General features: G+C 39.7%; 1 protein-coding gene across 1 annotated transcript in view; it reads right to left on the bottom strand.

Annotated features, from left to right (window-relative positions):
• Positions 1 to 20,023, bottom strand: part of LOC126254107 (uncharacterized) — a 285,482-nt gene that overhangs the window by 152,349 nt on the left and 113,110 nt on the right. Inside the window, exons 2-3 of the mRNA XM_049955283.1 lie at positions 3,097 to 3,439; positions 2,802 to 3,018 (exon numbers count right to left, since the gene is read on the bottom strand). Of these exons, the coding sequence (XP_049811240.1) occupies positions 2,802 to 3,018; positions 3,097 to 3,409 (530 nt within the window). The 5' untranslated portion in view covers positions 3,410 to 3,439. The remainder of the gene's footprint in view (positions 1 to 2,801; positions 3,019 to 3,096; positions 3,440 to 20,023) is intronic.

Here is a 20,023-nt window from a genome sequence, read left to right on the forward strand (position 1 = left end):
TGGTCTGTGGCACATTAACACTATGTGATATCCATGAGAACAGGTAAATCTTACAATGACATTGGTATATAAGGAGATGCCAATACAATGCTATTTTTCCTGTCCTAGAAGGATTTGTTCCATATGATGAATCAAAGTTTATTCTGACAAGTGATCAATAAATAAACGGTATCTTGACAATAATATGTGACACTAAGAACTGAGAGACTGTTGAGTTGGTAAACATCTGTCACATATTTAATTTCATGAATAAATTTTTGCATATGAAGAAGCTGTGTGAAAGATGTATATCATATTTCTAGACTATAGATACTAGAAAAAAATACTTGAGGGTGCACATTTTAAAATGGTATATGGAAACCAAAACATTTGGAAACATTATAAGTGTAAATGAAGTGTGGATCCAGCATACATTCCACAGAAAACTACAAATATAGACCTCAAAATAGTAACCTGGAAAAACGTGGAAGTGAAACAAAAATAGTGAAAATCGTTTTCCCATTGGGAAAAATGATTAGCACTTTTTCTACCTGTATTGTATCATTATTACCACTTCGAAAACTAAGATATAGTGACTGTTCATTAGTACATGAGTCAGTGAGCTGGTAGCATATTGATAGGAAGCAGAGGCAGTCAAAATTGGTGCAATGTAAAATATTCTTGCACACATATGATACATCCGCTCACATATTGACTGTTGTAATGATTAAAGAGTGCGACTTTGCTTCTACAGTTCCCACAAATTTGGTCTCATGTGGTAGGATGTCCTAACCTTAAAAAAATGCTTGGAGGGAAAAAATTTCACTGAATGAAGAGGATATCTGTGCTACAACTGAGACTGTCTAGTGTTGGAATATAATTCCCTTTTTGAGGGAATTACAAAAAAATGGAATCTCACTTAATCAAATTTACAAAGATCACTCTGTTGAGATCACTTTTTTGCAAAATAAATAAGTAAATAATGGTATTTCTCAACAAAATAATGTAATTTACTATGTTTTAAGCATTTTTGACAGTTTCTCCCTGTACGTAAGTACAATAAAAATATATATATATATATATATATATATATATATATATATATATATATATATATATATAGGCATACACACAAGAAGTTATAGAAAAGTGAAAAAATCAATTCTGAGAGCATGTTCTACTTTACATTAATAAATAATAATCTGAAAAGGATAGACTGCTACTCACCACAAGTAGGAGGTGTTGAGTCTCAGACATGCACAATGGAAAACAGTGCTAAAATGTTTAAGCTTCCAGACAAAGTGCTTCTTCTGAAGTAGAAAAACACACACACACACACACACACACACACACACACACACACACAGTCTCTGGGCACTGAGGTGCACACTTAAGTGGGGAGGATGGGTAGTACAGTAGTGGTGGACAAAAATGCTAGTGCTACCTATTGGAGCACGCACGGACATGGTGAGAACAGGGTAGGACTGCTAAGTGCAACATCGGGAGGCTGTGCGCGCGCGTGCGTGTGTGTGTGTGTGTGTGTGTGTGTGTGTGTGTGTGTGTGTGTGTGTAGGAGAGACGTATAGGGTAGACACACACCGTCAGGTGGCTTACGGAGTATGGATGGAGATGTAGACTTCCAAAGGTTTAAGCCAGGGGAATTACAGGGGCAAATGATATGTTGTAGGGAGAGTTTCACTCATGCAATTCAGAAAATTTGGTGTTGTATAGGAAGAATACAGAGAGCGTGGGCTGTGAAGCAGCCATTAAAGTGAAGTACATCATGCTGAGCAGACGGTTCAGCAACTTGGTCATCGAGTTCTCTCTCAGCCACGGCCAGGCAGTGGCCATTCATGTAGACAGCTTGTCAGGTGGCACAACCACGTGGACAGGTGGATCTGCCTTTGAAGGTGTAGGAGATATCTGTGACAGGTCTCAGTAGATGGTAGTGGAAGCATTTATGGGACAGATCTCTTATCTGGATCTGCTGCAGGGAAACGAGCCATGAGGCAAGGGGTTGGGAGCAGGGACAGACAAGAATTTGGTGGGCAGCAGAATACCACTGTGGGGGGAGTGTGGAGAATAGTGGGCTGAATAATTGTCATTTCAGGGCATCAGAACAGGTAGTCAAAACACAGGCAGAGAATGCAATTCAGTTGCTCCAGTCCCCTGAGACTGAGCCATGAGAGGAATGCTCCTTTGTGGCCGGACAGTGGGTGTGTGGGAGGTGTTAGGTGACTGAAGAAAGATTTATTTCTGGACAAGGTTGGAAGGGTAATTTTGGTCTGTGAAAGCTTCTGTGAGACATCTGGCATATTTTGAGAACGACTGTTCATCACTACAAATGTGACATCCATTGGTGAGTAGGCTGTATGGAAGGGACTTTGGTGTGGAATGGGTGGCAGCTGTTAAAGTGGAGGTCAACATCGAGGAAGGTGGCCTGTTGGATTGAGGAGCACTATGTGAAGCAAATGAGGGAGAGGCAAAGACATGATTATTTCACTATTTTTCATATTATTCACAACAAAATTAACTTAGTAGTCTGTCAACACCTTTTGTTATTACACTACATAATTGTTATTGTTACATGAGCCTAACGGTAAATGACCAGCAACCAGTTATATTTCAATAAAAATTAATTAAATAATCTTTAAAGTGACTTGTTCCATGGTATTATGATACATCATGGAAATGATAGATTAAATGCAGCAGCTAAAGCAACAATTCATGTGAAGTTCCTAGTAACTTCCGTAGCACAATAGGTAATATTTTATGAGAATGCACTGAATTATGCAGACCAGAAAATGTATAAAAATGCTTACTTCTTTGTTTCACGGAAAAGTCTAACACTGTCTTTCACCACCGCTGTTGTATCAGAGAGCTCCACTACGGTCTCACTTATGTTTTTATCTTCCAGAATTCCTTTATCAACAGTACTCTTCAGGATCTCACGGAGTTCTGTAACTGACAGATCGGTCTGGAACTCAATTTTTTGTTTTATCTCTCCAGTTTCACCCTCTATAGGAAAAAACAATGCTGCTAGAACAAATAAAATTAGATTATTATTGATGCTGCATGCTGTCATAAAAATGTACATTAACTGAACTGCATACTCACTTGATTTCCCAATTTTACACTCCTCCCCAGGTTCAGTGCAATGGCTAGGATAATTTATTTTAGCAGGCCCTTCTAATTCGCATTCTGCACCTATTTCCAGTTCAGAACTTTGAAGAAAACTTGTCTCCTTTGAAATTTCCAGTGGCTTACACTCTGTCTTCTCAGTCACTTCTTCATCATGTGCCGTTAATTCCTTGGCATCCAAATTTTGCTCATTATCACTCACTTCAAAATCAGAGATATCTATGGCCTCTAACTCCTTAAGACAGTCATCCAACTCTGTGACATCAATCTCACTCTCTTCAGAGTCCATATTGAATTGATGTAACACTTCGTTCTTGAACTGAAATTGAAAAAGATGAAGAAATGTTTACCATAAATTAAAAAGATATCAGATTAAATACAAATGTGTCACTAAATCAGTGAGTCACAGAGTATGTAGATCCTGCACCTTGTGTTTCTCTTAATATGTGGGTTTGAGTAATGTTTCTATCCATTCAGTACCTGTACATTTTTCCATTTACTTTTTCTATTATCTATTTCTACTTAGAAAAATATGGTTTCAAGGTTCAAAAAGTTAGACATGCACCATGTGTTACAAATTTTGTCTGGCAATCCTACTTCAGTAGGCCCTGTATTAACTACTACTGGTAAGTGTTGCTCTTACACATGGTACTACAAACATTTTCAGCAATAAATGGACTTGTAGTAAGGTGGTTACATACAATTAGTGACAATTAGCAGAACAACAAGGATTTGACGTACTGGTCATAGCCTGAAAACTGGATAAGTTTTGGGAAGGAAATCAGCTGTCAACAAGTTATTTGATATCTCATCTCTCACATTCAAAATTTTAAGGAAAATAGATTAGAGAGATGAACTATGATTCATGAAAGAGCTCTCCAGAACATTAGAACAGCATGTACATGGTCGCCAACAAAATTTGCTTGTAAAAAATTACAGCCATTCATAATAATGTAATATAAACAACAAAGAAATCATTAGAAAACTGTTCTGTGAAACTGCTGTTCAAATGAAAGAAAGTCTAAGATTAAAATTGGTATTTGATGTGCAATTACTGGGACAATTTTCTTTTGGCTGCCCAGCATTTAGCTTATTTAGCTGTCTACCAAGTGATAGACCAAATTCATATTCTTTTGATTAATTACACTTTTGGCTGGTAAAAAGGAATCAAATCATTTAGCTATTAGCCCACTGGTGGTGGTCCCGACAAAACAGACACACTTGATGAAGTAAATAAACTTTACTTCTTTTCACTGACACTTTAATTTTGCTTCTGACTCTTGACCTATACTATACATAGTTGTGACAATTTCTGTAGAAGTTCGTGCCAAACTGGAGACTGTACAACTCCTATTAGGAACTACATATAGTTTAAAGTCCAGAGCTTGAATTGAGGAAGATTTCGAGTGCAATTCGCCAGCTACGGCGCATTAATCATAGTTCTGCCCATAGTGGTTATTTTACCTCTGTCTCTAGGATGAAAGTGAGGATGGTGACTGTTTGGAATGTGTAGCAGTGCTAACAGTGAACAAGTCCAGGCCGTGGGCACATGAGGCATCATGTAATTATGCAATACGTCATGGGAAGAGATCATGGAACATTTCAGTGAATTTAGGGATGGATGAAATCAACTGACTGGATAAGTTGAGCACGATAAGGTCAAGGGCAGAATTTAGCAAAGAGAGATTAATGAATGCAAGAGCTTCGAAATGGAGCACGAGTAGGAAAATCGACAAGGATTACTGGTTTAGTACAGTGGACAGTGGACAAAAATATGGAAATACGAAGAACATAATACATTACAATGCCTATAAGATGCAGGAAAACACATCGGCACTCGAAACAGCTTCCAGTCATCTCGGAATTGGCAAGTACACAGTTTCTGTATGGTTTTCAAGGAAATTTTATACTGCTCTTCCTCCAAAATAGTGGGAACATTGTATCATGGGATGGACCTCATCAGCCAAAATGGTCACATAATCCTTGGCAGTAATGAAAACTTGTGGAGAAAACGCAGGGCCCATGCAATACCACAATATGGCTACCCAAACCATCACCGCAACCTGTCATGTTTTTCACTCTTTGGACATAAACTCTTCTACTGCTCCATAATCCAGGTTTTATGGCTTCACCACCATGTTTTCCAGTAATGGGCATTTTCATCACTGATGAGCAGTTTCCGGATTCCAGTCTGCCCTGAAATTCCCTGATTATGGAGATCCCTTGATGTTGTTTAGGTGCTAACGGGGTCTGCTAGTGGAACATTCAGTTCTGCAGGGACTTATGCTCAGTTCCGAGGGTACTTTTACAGCTGTCGTACTCTCTCTCTTCTTCTTCTTCTTCTTCTTCTTCTTCTTTTTCTTCTTCTTCGTGTTACAATCCTCTGCAATGACCATCTGTCACAATCGTGTAACACACACTTTCGACTGCATTGTGACTTTGCAGATGTTACTTTTAGCTCCCACGTCTATGGAAGCACTAACAATTTGTCCACATTCGAACTCACTTAGCTCTGACATAATTTACTCAACTATACAGAACATTCTTCTGACGATGACTGACACTTGCAACATACTAACATACTGAGGACACTGCACAGGTGCCACTTGTGCCCAGACACATCATCACAAGCATTGGGCTTGATTAGCACCTGCATTTATGTACAAGCTTGCATTTCTCACAGTGATGCAATTTTTTTTCCAATCCCTGGATATACTTAATGGTGTAATAGGTTACAAAGAGGGGAAGACACATTTTGAGAGAGTAACACACACGCAACAGTACGCTTAATTACAGATATGGCAAGGCTGCTTGATAGTTTTCACTCTGGAGCTGGGTGTAACGTTCTTGGGATGCAGTGGTATCATTAGGTCAGGGGTGCCCTAACATGGTAGGGTCCACTCCATGTGGACAATAATGGTTTCAGCAAGCAGCAGCAGTTTCACATTGACTGAACAGGCCTTCTCAACAATCTGATACAGTACAGTACACTTCTTGATTTTCTTTTTTGCGCATTTTCACTTACATGGGTTATTCAAGAATATCCATTGGCCTACATAATATTTACTGTGGCATTGCTCTCTTTTTCACTAAAGCTTGTGAGCTGTCTGAGGGTTTAGTATTAACTTTTTCTCCACGACTTCAGTTCAACTTTAAGTTCTTTATGAACGTGTTATTGCCAGATACATCTGCACCTAGTGGGAGCTTTTCCAGTTTGTACAATGAGGATCTGAGGTGGGATTTCTATTCATGCTCAACATCATCCAGGGAGGATCTTGAATTTTTGCGAACATTTGACTTGCATGCAACTACCATTTGGTACAAGCTCATTCCAATGTTTACTATGGTTATTTAAACACTGACTTAGCATGCTTTTAACGTCCTATGATCAAACTATACATGACATAGACACAGTCAGACATTATATAGAAATCACCTGATGGGTTGATACCGGTTGCAGTCAGCTTATGAAACAAACATCTCTCTTTTTATTTTAAATTATTGTCTTTAGGCTAATGTACTGTGTGAGATTACACACAATAATATATGAAAGGAAGTAAAATGTCATTCCACAGGCAAAGCTATTTAAAAAATATCATAAAATTTGCAATCACATTGTTACAGAGGACACTATTGAATTGCAGACTGAAGCTAAGAAGTAACATTGTTAATGGGTACATGTGAATGGCAGTCTGAATATATTCACGTATACATGTTCCCAATTTACGGACAATGGTCTCTTGAAAATATGCGAGGCATTTTCTTAAATATTAATTTCAATACTGCATATTTCTCTTAAGATTTTTGTTAACTCTTTTTACATCATAATCAATATTGGTAATAGTTTTCTCACTGATGAGATATGAAAGAAAGTTTGAATCATTACAATTAAAATGAAACACTTTTAAAGCAGACAACCATTACAAGCTATGAAGAGCACTTTTTCATCTGTATGTTTCGACACTGAACCTTTGAAATCAGAAGTAAACTAATAAAGCAAGACAATGTACCACCAATATTTAATTTTCTTCAGTATTAGCACCTATGAAAAAACTCAAACTGCAGTGAAAAAGTGTCACCTTCATCAGATGATGACAGATACTAGTATGGATGAAACACACATACATTAATATAATTGTGTAGAAAATTACTTTGTACATGTTTCAGTGTATTAAACATACAGTATACTTCCACCTGAAACTACAAAATGGTTCAAATGGCTCTGAGCACTATGGGACTTAACAGCTGTGGTCATCAGTCCCCTAGAACTTAGAAATACTTAACCTAACTAACCTAAGGACACACACATCCATGCCCGAGGCAGGATTCGAACCTGCGACCGTAGCAGTCGCGCGGTTCCGGACTGCGCGCCTAGAACCGCGAGACCAACGCGGCCGGCCCTGAAACTACAGTTACGTTTTGTTTAGATTGTATAAAAGTCCACAAGAAGCACCATGATTAGTACTGTTACTAAGACCTCCTCCATCAAACTGTGCAGTCTATTGCAACTAAAGCACAGCAGCTTGAAGTGGAATTACAGTTTTTGAATAACATGGTGATATACATTACAGACCACTTGTGTAGAGGCAATTGAAACACAGCATATAGTGCTACCATCATATGAATGTATAAAGATGCTACTATAAACTACTTTGAAGGGTGTGGGATCAGATACTTCTGTCAAAAGTGGCAAGTTCAATGGCTCTGAGCACTATGGGACTTAACATCTGTGGTCATCAGTCCCCTAGAACTGAGAACTACTTAAACCTAACTAACCTAAGGACATCACACACATCCATGCCCGAGGCAGGATTCGAACCTGCGACCGTAGCAGTCGCGTGGTTCCGGACTGAGCGCCTAGAACCGCTAGACCACTGCGGCCGACAGTGGCAAGTATTTCAAACATAGAGCAGATCTGATCACAATTTATGTGGGCAAACAATTTGAATTGGCAGCCACTAAACTAACAAAGCTAGACCTCCATACGAAGTTTATCATTCTGTGAGTTTAGTATCACTATTATACCATGTACTTACAAATACTGACAGGGAAAATTGTTAACTGATTTATACGAGCTCTTGGCTTTCCGATAATTAGACGTACTGTCAGACGATACAGTAAAAATAGGCTTGACGAAACCAAAAAACTGCAGGCCTACCAAGAGATTTTCTTGGAATATGAAACACATGTACTTTTCTACTGCACTGGCAAATTAAACCTGAGATGAAGTGTATAGGGAAAACAATGTAGATGCTAAGTTCTCTAAACTCTGCATGTTGTTTAAATTAATTTTTGAGGAGATATTTCCAAACTTAGCCACTTCAACAGCAGCAGTAAACGAAAATAGATGGATAACTTCAGGTATTAGAAAATACTCTCAGACACTACAAAAGCAGCTACAGTAATGCACAGACATAAAAAAAAATTACACAATGGAGGGTCATGCTTCCTGCAAAAATTCATTCAATGACAAAAATAATAATTAAGGCAAAAAGTAAAAGCAAAGTACTATGGCATGCAAAGCATGAACAGGAAAAGACAAACAAGTGTAACAACAGAATAATAGAAAATCCACAGGAAATGGCAAAATTTGTACATCAATATTTCTCTGTTACTGAGGAAAAAATGCAATAAATTCTTTCTAAAACACAAGTAGCAACCACAATGAATTACACAGTAAGCACAATGCTGATGTTTCCCACAACAGAGCTCGAAGTCAGGCAGACAACACAGGAAAAAAAAAAAAATAAAACAAGATGTCAGTAGGCATAGAGGAGGATTCAGTCTCTGTTTTGAATGTGTGTGTAGACGGTATGAGAGTTCAATTAACAAACAATATAAATGAGTCCTTCAGTTCAAGTATTTTACCACAGTACCTAAGGAACACGAGTTGTTTTCTTACTAAACAAATATTGAAAACTTTAGGCCAGTTTTTCTGCAGTTTGCATTCTCAGAAACAGCTGAATCAATTATGAAAGGTAGACTAATTTAGCTGAGTTAGACAAACCACACTCCAAGAAAATAGAATAATGAGTTACATGAACAAAACAAAACCTTTTTAACAAATCACAGTTTGGTTTCAGACGCCGATGGAGTACAATACCAGCTGTTACAGAGTTCACAAAAGCAGTGCTTCAAGTTCCTGAGAAGGATGACTGTGTTACAGATGTATTCTTAAATTTGTCCAAAGCTTTCGACACCACTGACCATAAAATACTACCAAACAAACTAGATGCACTAGGTGAAAGAGGAACAGCACTTGAGTTGTTCCAGTCTTAACTGGAAAACAGGGTGCAAATGATAGAGATAGATAGGACATTTGCCGATGATAATCTTTAACGAAAGAATGTCAGGCTAGAAATATATTAACAAAGCTGTCACTTAGGGTAGTGTATTGGGTCCGTTTCTGTTCTTAATATATATCAATAACTTTCCAAACCACGTAAGACACAGAGGAAAATTTCTCTTTGCTGATGACAGCAACATCATAGTCACTGAGAAAAAAAATGACATGCTAAAGGACGTTTACAATTGGGCAGTATGTAAAAAATTAAGATTTAACATAAAGAAAACAAACTGTACACACTAAGTAAAACAACTATGTCGCATTAAGCATAGATGACACATTTATAGATTGTGCAACTAACACAAAGTTTTCGGGCTGAGTATTGACAGTAAGTTAAGACTGAATGAACATGCAAAAAGAATGCCATAGGCATGTTATGCTCTACAAATTCTATCATCAGTTTGTTACAGCCAATTTCTAGTGGTGACATATTATTCCTACATACACTAATTCTTAGCTAAGGGATTTTTTTGGGGGACAGAAAGTGAAAGTAAGAATAATAACTAGAAGTAGCAGTCAGGCCCAATTTACAGAACTGTTTAAAAAAACTGAGTATCCTTAATGAACCAATTGCATCTACCAATCTGTTGCACATATCAGGGAAAACATTACTAAGTATTTTGGGGGTGTTAAGCAGCGTATCACATATTTGGGCTTCTTTCTGTCTCGGAATTGCATATGGAGCACAAGAAGATTGAATGCTTCATTATCTGTGCACAAAGTAATTAGTCTAAACCCATATGGAGTGAGTACTGTGATGTGTGCTGAACGGAACAGTATGCATGACGCTAAACATAATTTCACAAGTGCATTTTACTACAGCTGTGGCCGACTTGTAGAAGTTCAAGTAACGTAAATATATTATATAGTCTCAATTCTTCAGTGCACTGTTACTTCTAAAGTAATATTGGTCAAATTCTCCATTTATATGTACTTGGTGACTGCAGCCGTTGTATCAATATTTTGTTAATCCCGTTACTGTGCATGGGACTGCAGAAACAGGTTTTTTTCTTAAGGATAATCGTACATGTTTTATTTTATTGAGCTGAAACAGCACCAGTGATAAGTTTTTCCTCATCTACGAGGGTGAGTCGAATGAAAACCTGAAATTTGTAGTAACAAATCGAAATTACGCGCTGTTATCCTGTAAGTTGGTAAGTGTGATACAGAGTGCAGGATGGCCTGTAGGTGGCAGCTTAGTGCAGATGCACGCATACCGTCGCAGTATCAGTATAAAGATGGCCACCCCACTTGTGACTTTCACCAGGGAAGAACAGCATTCTGTTATTCGGTTTCTGCATAGTGAAACCTATGTAAATTCATCGACGAATGAAGGTTCAGTACGGTGATGCATGTCTGTCACAGCAGCAAGTCTACAAATGGAGTAGGAAGTTTGCAAATGGTGTGACTTCAGTGGAAGGTGCTCCAAATCAGGCACAACGAGTTGTGGCTCCACAGAACATTGCAGTAGTGGAAGCCATAGTGAAGGAAAACTGCCAAGTGACACTGAATGACACTGCAGCATGTTTACAGATTAGTCATGGGTCAGCACACCACATAGTGCATGATGTGCTCCAGTTTCATGACGTGTGTGCAAGATGGGTGCCACGGCAGCTGACTCCTGAAGTGAGAGAACGACGTGTTGGTGCTTGAGAAGAATTTCTTTGGCTCTTTGAACGAGAAGGTGATAGCTTCCTTGCAAGAATCGTTACTGGGGATGAAACCTGGGTTCACTTCCACTAACCGGAAACGAAGAGAGCGAGCAAGGAACGGCGCCATTCCTCATCACCAAAACCAAAGAAGTTTCGAACAGAACCATCAGCAGGGAAGGTTATGCTGACTCTCTTTTGGGATGAAAAAGGCGTCATTTTGGAGCATTACATGCCTAGAGGGACCACTGTCGCCAGTACATCATACACAGATCTCCTAAAAAAATCATCTTCGGCCTTCGATCAAATCAAAGCAATGTGGATTGCTGTCAGCAGGTGTCCTTTTGCAACATAACAATGCAAGGCCCCACACTGCCCGTACTACAGTTGCAACAATCTCAGACCTGCAGTTTGAGTGTCTTCCTCATCCACCATACTCACCAGACCTTGCCCCCAAGTGATTTCCATATGTTTGGACCACTCAAAGACGCAATGGGAGGAAAGAAATTCTGTTCTGATGAAGAGGTACGCCACGCGGTGCATGAGTGGTTGCGCGGACTAGCAACAGAATTTTTTTCTAAAGGAATTTATGCACTTTGTAAGTGCTGGAGGACTTGCATTGAGTGCGGGGCAGATTATATTGAAAAGTGATACTGCTTTGTACCACTTCTGCACAATAAATAATATTTTAAAAATATTTAAGGTTTTCATTTGACTCACTCTCTTATTTCATTGCTTACAACGATGTCTTCATGAATGTTACAGCAGAATTTTCCTCCTCCTCACTGTTGCTGTACATAGAAAATAATAGGAACGCAAGACCATAACAGACAAACAATGGCTGATGGCTGAAAATAATGCCTACTGGTAGCCGTGGGACAAACGTGAGTGAGGGAAAGGACTGTATATATCTACATAGAACCTTCTATGAAAAATACTGGAGAGCCTATATGTTTATGTAAGATGTCTGATATCATGTTCGTCGCCTATGCCATGCTCAGCTATGAAACCAAGATCTAAGTCATTTGATGGATAGAATAACACTCCTTCCTTATTGTTTGAATGAGGTTGTTTAACAGGGCTACGAGAAGCTGGATGTTCTTTCTTCAATATTGCAGAAAGACTTGGCAGGAATGCAACCACTGCACATGCTCACTGGCAACAGTGATCACAGGAATTTACAGTTGCAAGTAGACCATGCTGCGGACAGCCATGTTGCACTACCATGATGGATGACTATCATGTTCAGCATATGGCTCTGGCGCGCTGTAACTGCATCTGCAGCAGCAATCTGAGCAGCAGTTGGCACCACAGTGATACAACGAACTGTTACCTCCAGGACAGCACCGAGACAGATGCCCTGTAGCGTGTATTCCACTGACCCCAAGCCACCGCCATTTACAACTTACAATAGTGTCAAGTGACAGCTCATTTGCGGGCAGGATGGAGGTCTGTTGTGTTTTCTAATGAAAGCTGGTACTGCCTCGGTGCCAGTGATGGCCATATGTTGGTTAGGAGGCGGCCATTGAGGGCATGTGACCAATCAGTCTGCATGCTAGACACACTGGACCACGGTCTGGTGGGCCATTTGGTATGACAGCGGGACCATTGTCATGGTTAGGTTACCCCACGCATTCTGACTGCAAAACTGTTCATCAGTCTAGTGATTCGAATTATTGTACTGCCATTATGAACAGCATTATGGGGGGGGGGGGGAAGGGGGGGGGGTGTTTTCCAACTGGATAATGCTCAAGCACATAACGAGCTGTAATCCAACATGTGTTGCCTCGACCTGCTCAATCACCGTATCTGTCTCCAATCGAGCACATGTGGGAGGTCATTGGACTACTCCAGCGTCATCCACAAACAGCATTAACCGTCCCTTTATTAACCGACCACGTGCAATGGGCATGCAACTCCATCTCGCAAACTAACATCCGGCACTTTTACAACACAATGCATGAACGTTTTCATGCTTGCATTCAACATTCTGGCGGTTACACCTGTTATTAATGTGTCAGCATTTCATATTTTATTACTCTACATTAATAATTTTTTGGTGTTGCTGTTTTTTTTTCGTCAGTATATATAAGCCGCGTCCACATCGGCCGCGCAAACCAAGAAACGAGGTTCGGCGCAGCGCAGCCGGTGTGGACGTCAAACCGCACCGCGCTGCCGCAGCAACGAACAAGTTCCGCGGTGTGTCGATTCAGCAAGGGAAACGGTACGTTCGTGTGCGCTCTGCCTGGACGGCGTTTCCCATTCTTATTGACTCCCTCACACTGGAACACTGCTGCACACCTACAAACACTGTACTCCATTCTGCAGTTTCGCCCTGTCTGCGCCGTTCTGCGCTACTCTGAGCCGCGGGTTTTTGTGCGGTGCGGCGCGTACGTTTTGGAATCGGCTTTAGCATTTACACGCACAGCACTACAATTACCGTAATTTCACCAGAAATTCTCGCTATTGATGCCATAGTGCTTTTACCTGGCAAACCAAACTGGAGACCTGCCAGGGTGTCAGCAGGTAGGGGAGGCAGCAACAGCGCACGCTAAAAGTGCAGCACTGCCACGCACTACGCATCTGTACCTGAATAGCCTGCATATTAAGCAACCAATAAGAGTCCAGTCAACGAAGGAAAATTCGTGTAGCCGCAAATTTTGTACACTGGTAGGAGGGAATGTCGACATACTAAAAATCCTTAGCAGAGAGGTCTGTAACTGCATCTGCAGCAGCAATCTGAGCAGCAGTTGGCACCACAGAGCGGCGTTTAAAGGACTTTATGTTTTTCTTGAATAACTCGAAAACAGTAGCGTCTAGCGAAAATGTTTCCCAGTAAAAAAAAATTAAATGCATTAAATTTCCTATAAAAAGCTCCTACTAGTTTTTCCCCTCTACGACTAATAATTTTTGCGTTGCTTGCATGGAAAAAGAGTACATTATTAAAATGTTTTAATGGTATAAAACTGATGTAAATGTGTACACCATGCAAGAGCAGTAGAACCGCACAAAATTGTGTTCTATTGGTGTGACGGGCTGGAGGGAGGGGGAGGGTAGAAGCGCGAGGGAAGGTATATAGGCTGGCCGGACTCTGTTCACGCATTTTCCTCCTTTTGGGTCTGCAAACTGAAGAACGAGCAGACATGCCCCCCCCCCCCCCCACTCTCTAAACCACCCCACAAAGTCACGTAAAGTAACGACAGGGGGTTTCACAAAGTTATACCGAAACTTCTCAGTGCGCCTTATAGCTCTGAAAGGGAGGTTGGGTTGCAAAGTTGGAGTAGTTTTGATCCTCATGTATGTTGTATGTATTACCCCTCTCGCGAAAAATTCGAGTTTTAGACTTTTCCACCTCGTGCGATATCCGTATCTTCAGAAACAGTACTTCTTCAGTTTTCCTCAGTAACTCGCTTCAAGTACACTTTAAGCAAAAATATTGCAAGTGTTAATTTTAAGGAGCGTTAAATTTTCTACAAGTTTCAAAACATGTTGAAAAATTCAGAACAGCTACTAAGATACAAGCCTGTGAAAATCTGCAGAAACGACAAGAAATCTCAGAAAGTTAGATACATCAATGGTTTCGCCTTAATAACTTTCCTCAGTGCAGTTTTTCGCACAATGCATAATAAGCAGTTTTTCAGAGGATTTAATTTCCTTCAAGATTCATCCGAAATATTTGTTAATTACTCCTTCTACATGTCGAAAAAATGTTGCATTAACAATTTTAGTGAAAGTGGACTCGAAACCGAAAACAGTATTCCTGAATGTGCTACTTTTTTCCATTACGCATGTGATATGTACATGTAGTTCAACAGATTCGTGTAATTTCTAGGACTAAGTATTTTTGAAAAGAGAAACACATTTTCAACACTTTTACATATAACTATGTTTCAGAAAAATACAGTTTAAAAACAGGTATTATTTATTTTCCATTGTTGACATGACTTCCCCTTCTTTCCTTACTCCATCCAACTCCGGCACTCCCTCTTTTACAGGACAGTCCTTTGTGTTTTACATAGTTTTCGTCATTTACGACTTAAATGCTTTGAGCACGCTTTGTGCTGTATTACAACAAGTGCTTGCACATTCGAGATGTCAGATTCACACCGGGCTGTGTGCTATATATGTAACCAAGTCTGAAGGAAGATGAAGCATCGTTAGTGAAAGAGAGAGGTATAAACGGATTCCGTGAGTCGAGAGCAAAGCGTAAACTTACAGCATATTCTGATTTTCTGAATAGTGTGAACGAAGTCCAGATTCATTCTTCATACCAAATGTGATATAATAATGACAAGCAGATAGCAGCTTACCTTCGAAGAGAGGCTTTCCAATCTACACGTGTTCCGTCCCTTAGATCGTTGAGTGAACATATCTTCCGTTTCAAAGTTGCTTTCTTTGTGGCAACCAAGTACCTATGGATTTTGAGGTGAAACAGAAAAAAACTCTTTGGATAGTCGTAAGCGAATGTTTTTGGGCGGAAAACTGTCCATAAAAGAATAAATTTTGAATACTGTCAGTGTACGAGGGGATAATGGACACAAGTAATACTTCGAAGCATTTCCACTCCACGTGAAGGAACTGACTTGGTACCTACTAACATGAAAAGAGGACACCGCTGAGCAAGTACCACTGATGAAGCCATAGGATTCATTTTCATCTATTAGGAAAGGAATTTTGAAGACATGGTTTGGTTGAAGTGATGAATTGTACACATCAACAACATCTGAGTCAAAACAACAGAAACTGACGAATTACTTGAGCTAGAACAGTGTATGCCATTAAAATAAAATTGTAGTTTGCTGAAATATAATAATATGTAAACTGTTGAAAATTTTTGTTTTTCTTTCAGAAATTCTTATTCCCCAGAAATTGCACGAATTTCACGAATTACATGTGTATATTGCATACATAATATCTTAAAGATGATATATAATCAGGAATACTATTTTTGAACGAGGATACTATTTTCAGTTTCGAGTCTACTTCTACTAAAATTTCTCGGCGTTTATAGGGCTACATACAAATATTTTGCATGAACCTTGAAGGAAATTAAATCCTTTACAACACTGTGCTCAAAACTGTACTAAAATGAAGTATTAATGTGAAACCACTGACATACCTAACTTTTTCCAATTCCTTTATAGTTTTGCAGATTTTTCACAGCCTTGTGTCTCAGTGGCTGTTCCGAATTTTCCAACGTGTTACAATGAACCTTGCAGGAAACTTAACGCTCTTTAAAATTAATATTGGTATATTTTTCCCTAAAATGCACTTGAAGCGAATTACTAAGGAAAAACTGAAAAAGTGCCATTTCTTAGCTGCTGCTGCTTCTTTCTTTTTAGCAAGAAACCTATATGAACAGAATCTACTTCTGCACACTGTTCTATACTGCTAGGGGGGAAATAAATTCATAGTCATCCTGTATGGCAGCTGCAGTGTTCTTCTGGGAAGACCGCTGCTCGCTTTTCAGTTTACGGCCATTATGTACTCCCTTGCATTTCCTGTCTATTTCACTTATGTCAATAGGCAAAATAACTACACTGAGCTCGTGTTTATATAGTGGAGTTATTTTCTGTTTATTAAGTGAGTATTTAATTGAAGTTATTAAGTGAGCTATCAAGTAAAAAAGCTCAACAGATGGAGTTGTCAACTGTGTATCTCAAGGTAGAGTCAGTCCTTAGTGTAACATGCTGGAAATATGTACACGACAATGTTGATTTAACTTTGTCCACTACCAATGGCTGCCTTATGTTTCACAGCATGAGGGGTATCAAATGCAGCACACCAGCGTCAGCTCTTCCAACATCTGAAGAGGCCCATATGTTAAACTGGCCTTCTCTGTAATAGAATTAGGTCACCTAGGTGTTATGGAGCTTCTGATATTTCAACGTAAGTCAAGCGATGCATTACATTGTTCTTCTACATTTGAGTATGAACAGTCCTATTCCGTAATACATATTGACGCCGACGTTGCAAGATATATTGTGGATGTGTGGTAAGTGGCTCAACGCAGTGTAGTCCGTTCCGCAATTGGCAACAAATCCTGAATGTAAGATTTATTCAGTCAACCAACAACACAGTTAATGTAGAGAGAAGTACAGTAATTTTCCGTTCATTCATTAATTCACCATAAATTGAATAAAACACTGTTACATAGGTTTACAACATGATTTCATCAGTGTGCAGAGATTTAAGTAGATTCTGTTTTTCCTTGCATTTTTATTGTTGGTAACTAATATCTGTATTACATCTCGTGTTAATGCATTTTGTGGAAGATAAAAGCCGCCGGGCGTGTCTGGACACTTAATCAAATGGTTCAAATGGCTCTGAGCACTATGGGACTTAATTTCTGAGGTCATCAGTCCCCTAGAACTTAGAACTACTTAAACCTAACTAACCTAAGGACATCACACACATCCATGCCCGAGGCAGGATTCGAATCTGCAACCGTAGCGGTCGCATGGCTCCAGACTGTAGCGCCTAGAACCGCTCGGCCACTCTGGCCGGCGGCACTTAATCACGACTGATTTATAAAGCATACTGTGGAATGGGCTGTGTAGCTTTGTGAAACATCCTGTAGTGGCTTTTGGTGATGCAGTAATTGGAGGTAGAGACCGTGGGATTCGCCTGCTCGTTCTTCAGTTCGCAGACCCACAAAAAGGGAAGTGCGTGACCACAATCCGGGTACTTGTCTTCCCTCATGCGTCTACCGACCATCCCCCCCCCCCCCCCCCACAGCTACTTTCTCCAGTATGTCTCACCCGCAGAAAATGCACCCCTTAATACCTCCACTGCACTTGGGCTTGGTACACACATTTAATGTTTGTTCTTAACCCACTTCATTTAACAACACACATTTAATTTTACACCATCAAAACAGTTTTAAATAATTGCGATTTTTTCGTCGCCTATTAGTCCTAGACAAAAAAATGAGCAGGGCTACTTTTTAAAGGAAATTTAATATAATTTAATTTAGTACTGGGAAACAATTTCGCTAGAATCCGGGATTTTCGAGTTGCTCAAGAAAAACATAAAAAGCGAAAAGTACACTTTTTTTCTGCCAAATTTTTGTTTATTTCAAACTAGTTTTCGGCTTATTGCGTCGTCTTCAAAAAACAGTAGAACAAAAACAGTGTACTTGTTATTCAACCTTAATATGGAATAGTTCGACCAGGCAGTAACAGAAGAATCCATAAATAAGATAAAAATTGACCTTTAAACGCCTTCCCCCTCCCAATCGCCCGCTCCCTCCCAACAGGCCATGAGTCTTAATACCGTATGTTGTTCATGGCGGCACTCCCCCCCCCCCCTCCATTCCTCCTCACCCTCTTTCATAAACGTACAAAAATTTGCAACTAGATTTTTTCCCCTATTCGACCTTTTTTGGTCTTCCTTAGCTGGGCTATAAATGCAGAGTGGCACTTTCGTTTGACAAAACTCCTCACTTGTGATAACTTATTTATTCAGGCACAGTTCAAATTGGTGGGCCTTCGCACCGGAGCTTCATTTTCGATAACTGGACGAGGTCAGTTCACCTATCGTCCTTTAAAACAGCAGCTGCGAAAAAAAAGACAGACAGTGGAGTATGTATAGCGTCAGCCTGACGCGTTGTAGCTCTTTCTAGGTTCGATGCGGGTCCCTTTTTTGTTGGTGTCTAAATAAATTGTCGCATATGACCAGAAGCGTTGGTGAAGAAAGCTGAATTTATATTAGGCGCTGTTCTATGGCTGCAAAATTAATGTATGAAAATGCAGTTTCGCAGATTGTTAATATAAGCTAAATTTATTGAAAATTAAATACTGCTATGGCAAAGTGTCCCTCAGTGAGCGCTCATGGGACGAGAACCATTTATCTTACCGATGTTTCTATGACGAGTATTCCTCTAAGAAATATAAATCGCAGCATAAAACATATGCTATGAATGATGCGTGTTAAATACGAAACCGGTAGCATTTATCTCATTTGTAACCAGCACGATAAAGGCGGTTATCGGTTGTCATCAAAAGTGAAAGTAGAGCAAGAATAAAGAAAAGGAAAAAATAATCATTTTATGATAAAATCATACACACTACGCTAATGCATTATTTCACACAACGTGGTCAATTTAATAGTCTCGTCGTCAGCTTTTCAATGAATGCCCAGCAGGATGAGCGGTTTTGGGGTACGGTACCAGACACCTCTCAGTCCGTTCTCCGAAACCCATAACCGATGCCACACACTCTCCTTGTCAGAGTTTCCTTGCTAGCTTCCACTTCTGTACCACATAGACTGTGAAATTCTAGCGAAGTTGCAACTTCATCGTATTGTTCAACATATAACAAACTGCTGTCGAATAACATTTATCCACGTCGTCAATTCATATTTATTGTGTGCATTTCGCTGTTATTCTTAGGGATAAATACTTCACAGATCTTAGCATCGTGTTCCTCCTACCTTGATTTGCACACCATTGACTTATCCAGCTTTAACACTTTGCTAGCACGTTTCGGCACTTTTTCCTCAGCACTGTCAGTGCTTTATTCTTATCATCGCCAATAACTTTAACTCTGTTAACGGCGAGCTTCTACTGTCAGACAACACCGCAATACTTTAATTGGAGCGTGACTGTATTCCAGACACGTGACCAAATTACTTCCTGCTATTTCACGAAATGCGGTTCGCTTTGTCGAGCAATACCTTATCTTCAGAGAATTACTGTACATCATTTGCCTGAAATGGGTTTAAAAAAACGTACCTTTTTGCAATATGAAACATAGTTCTGCACTTCACCACTGCACACACACCCTAGTAACTCCTGGGACACAAACATGTTGCCATGTACTTTGCACCAACTCCATTCTGTTCGAAAAGCTGTCTCCAGGCTCGCAACCATTCAACAATGCGCCATTCGCATCTCCATGTCGTCCTT

The sequence above is a fragment of the Schistocerca nitens genome, chromosome 1 (genome assembly GCF_023898315.1).
Source record: "Schistocerca nitens isolate TAMUIC-IGC-003100 chromosome 1, iqSchNite1.1, whole genome shotgun sequence".
Taxonomy (NCBI): domain Eukaryota; kingdom Metazoa; phylum Arthropoda; class Insecta; order Orthoptera; family Acrididae; genus Schistocerca; species Schistocerca nitens.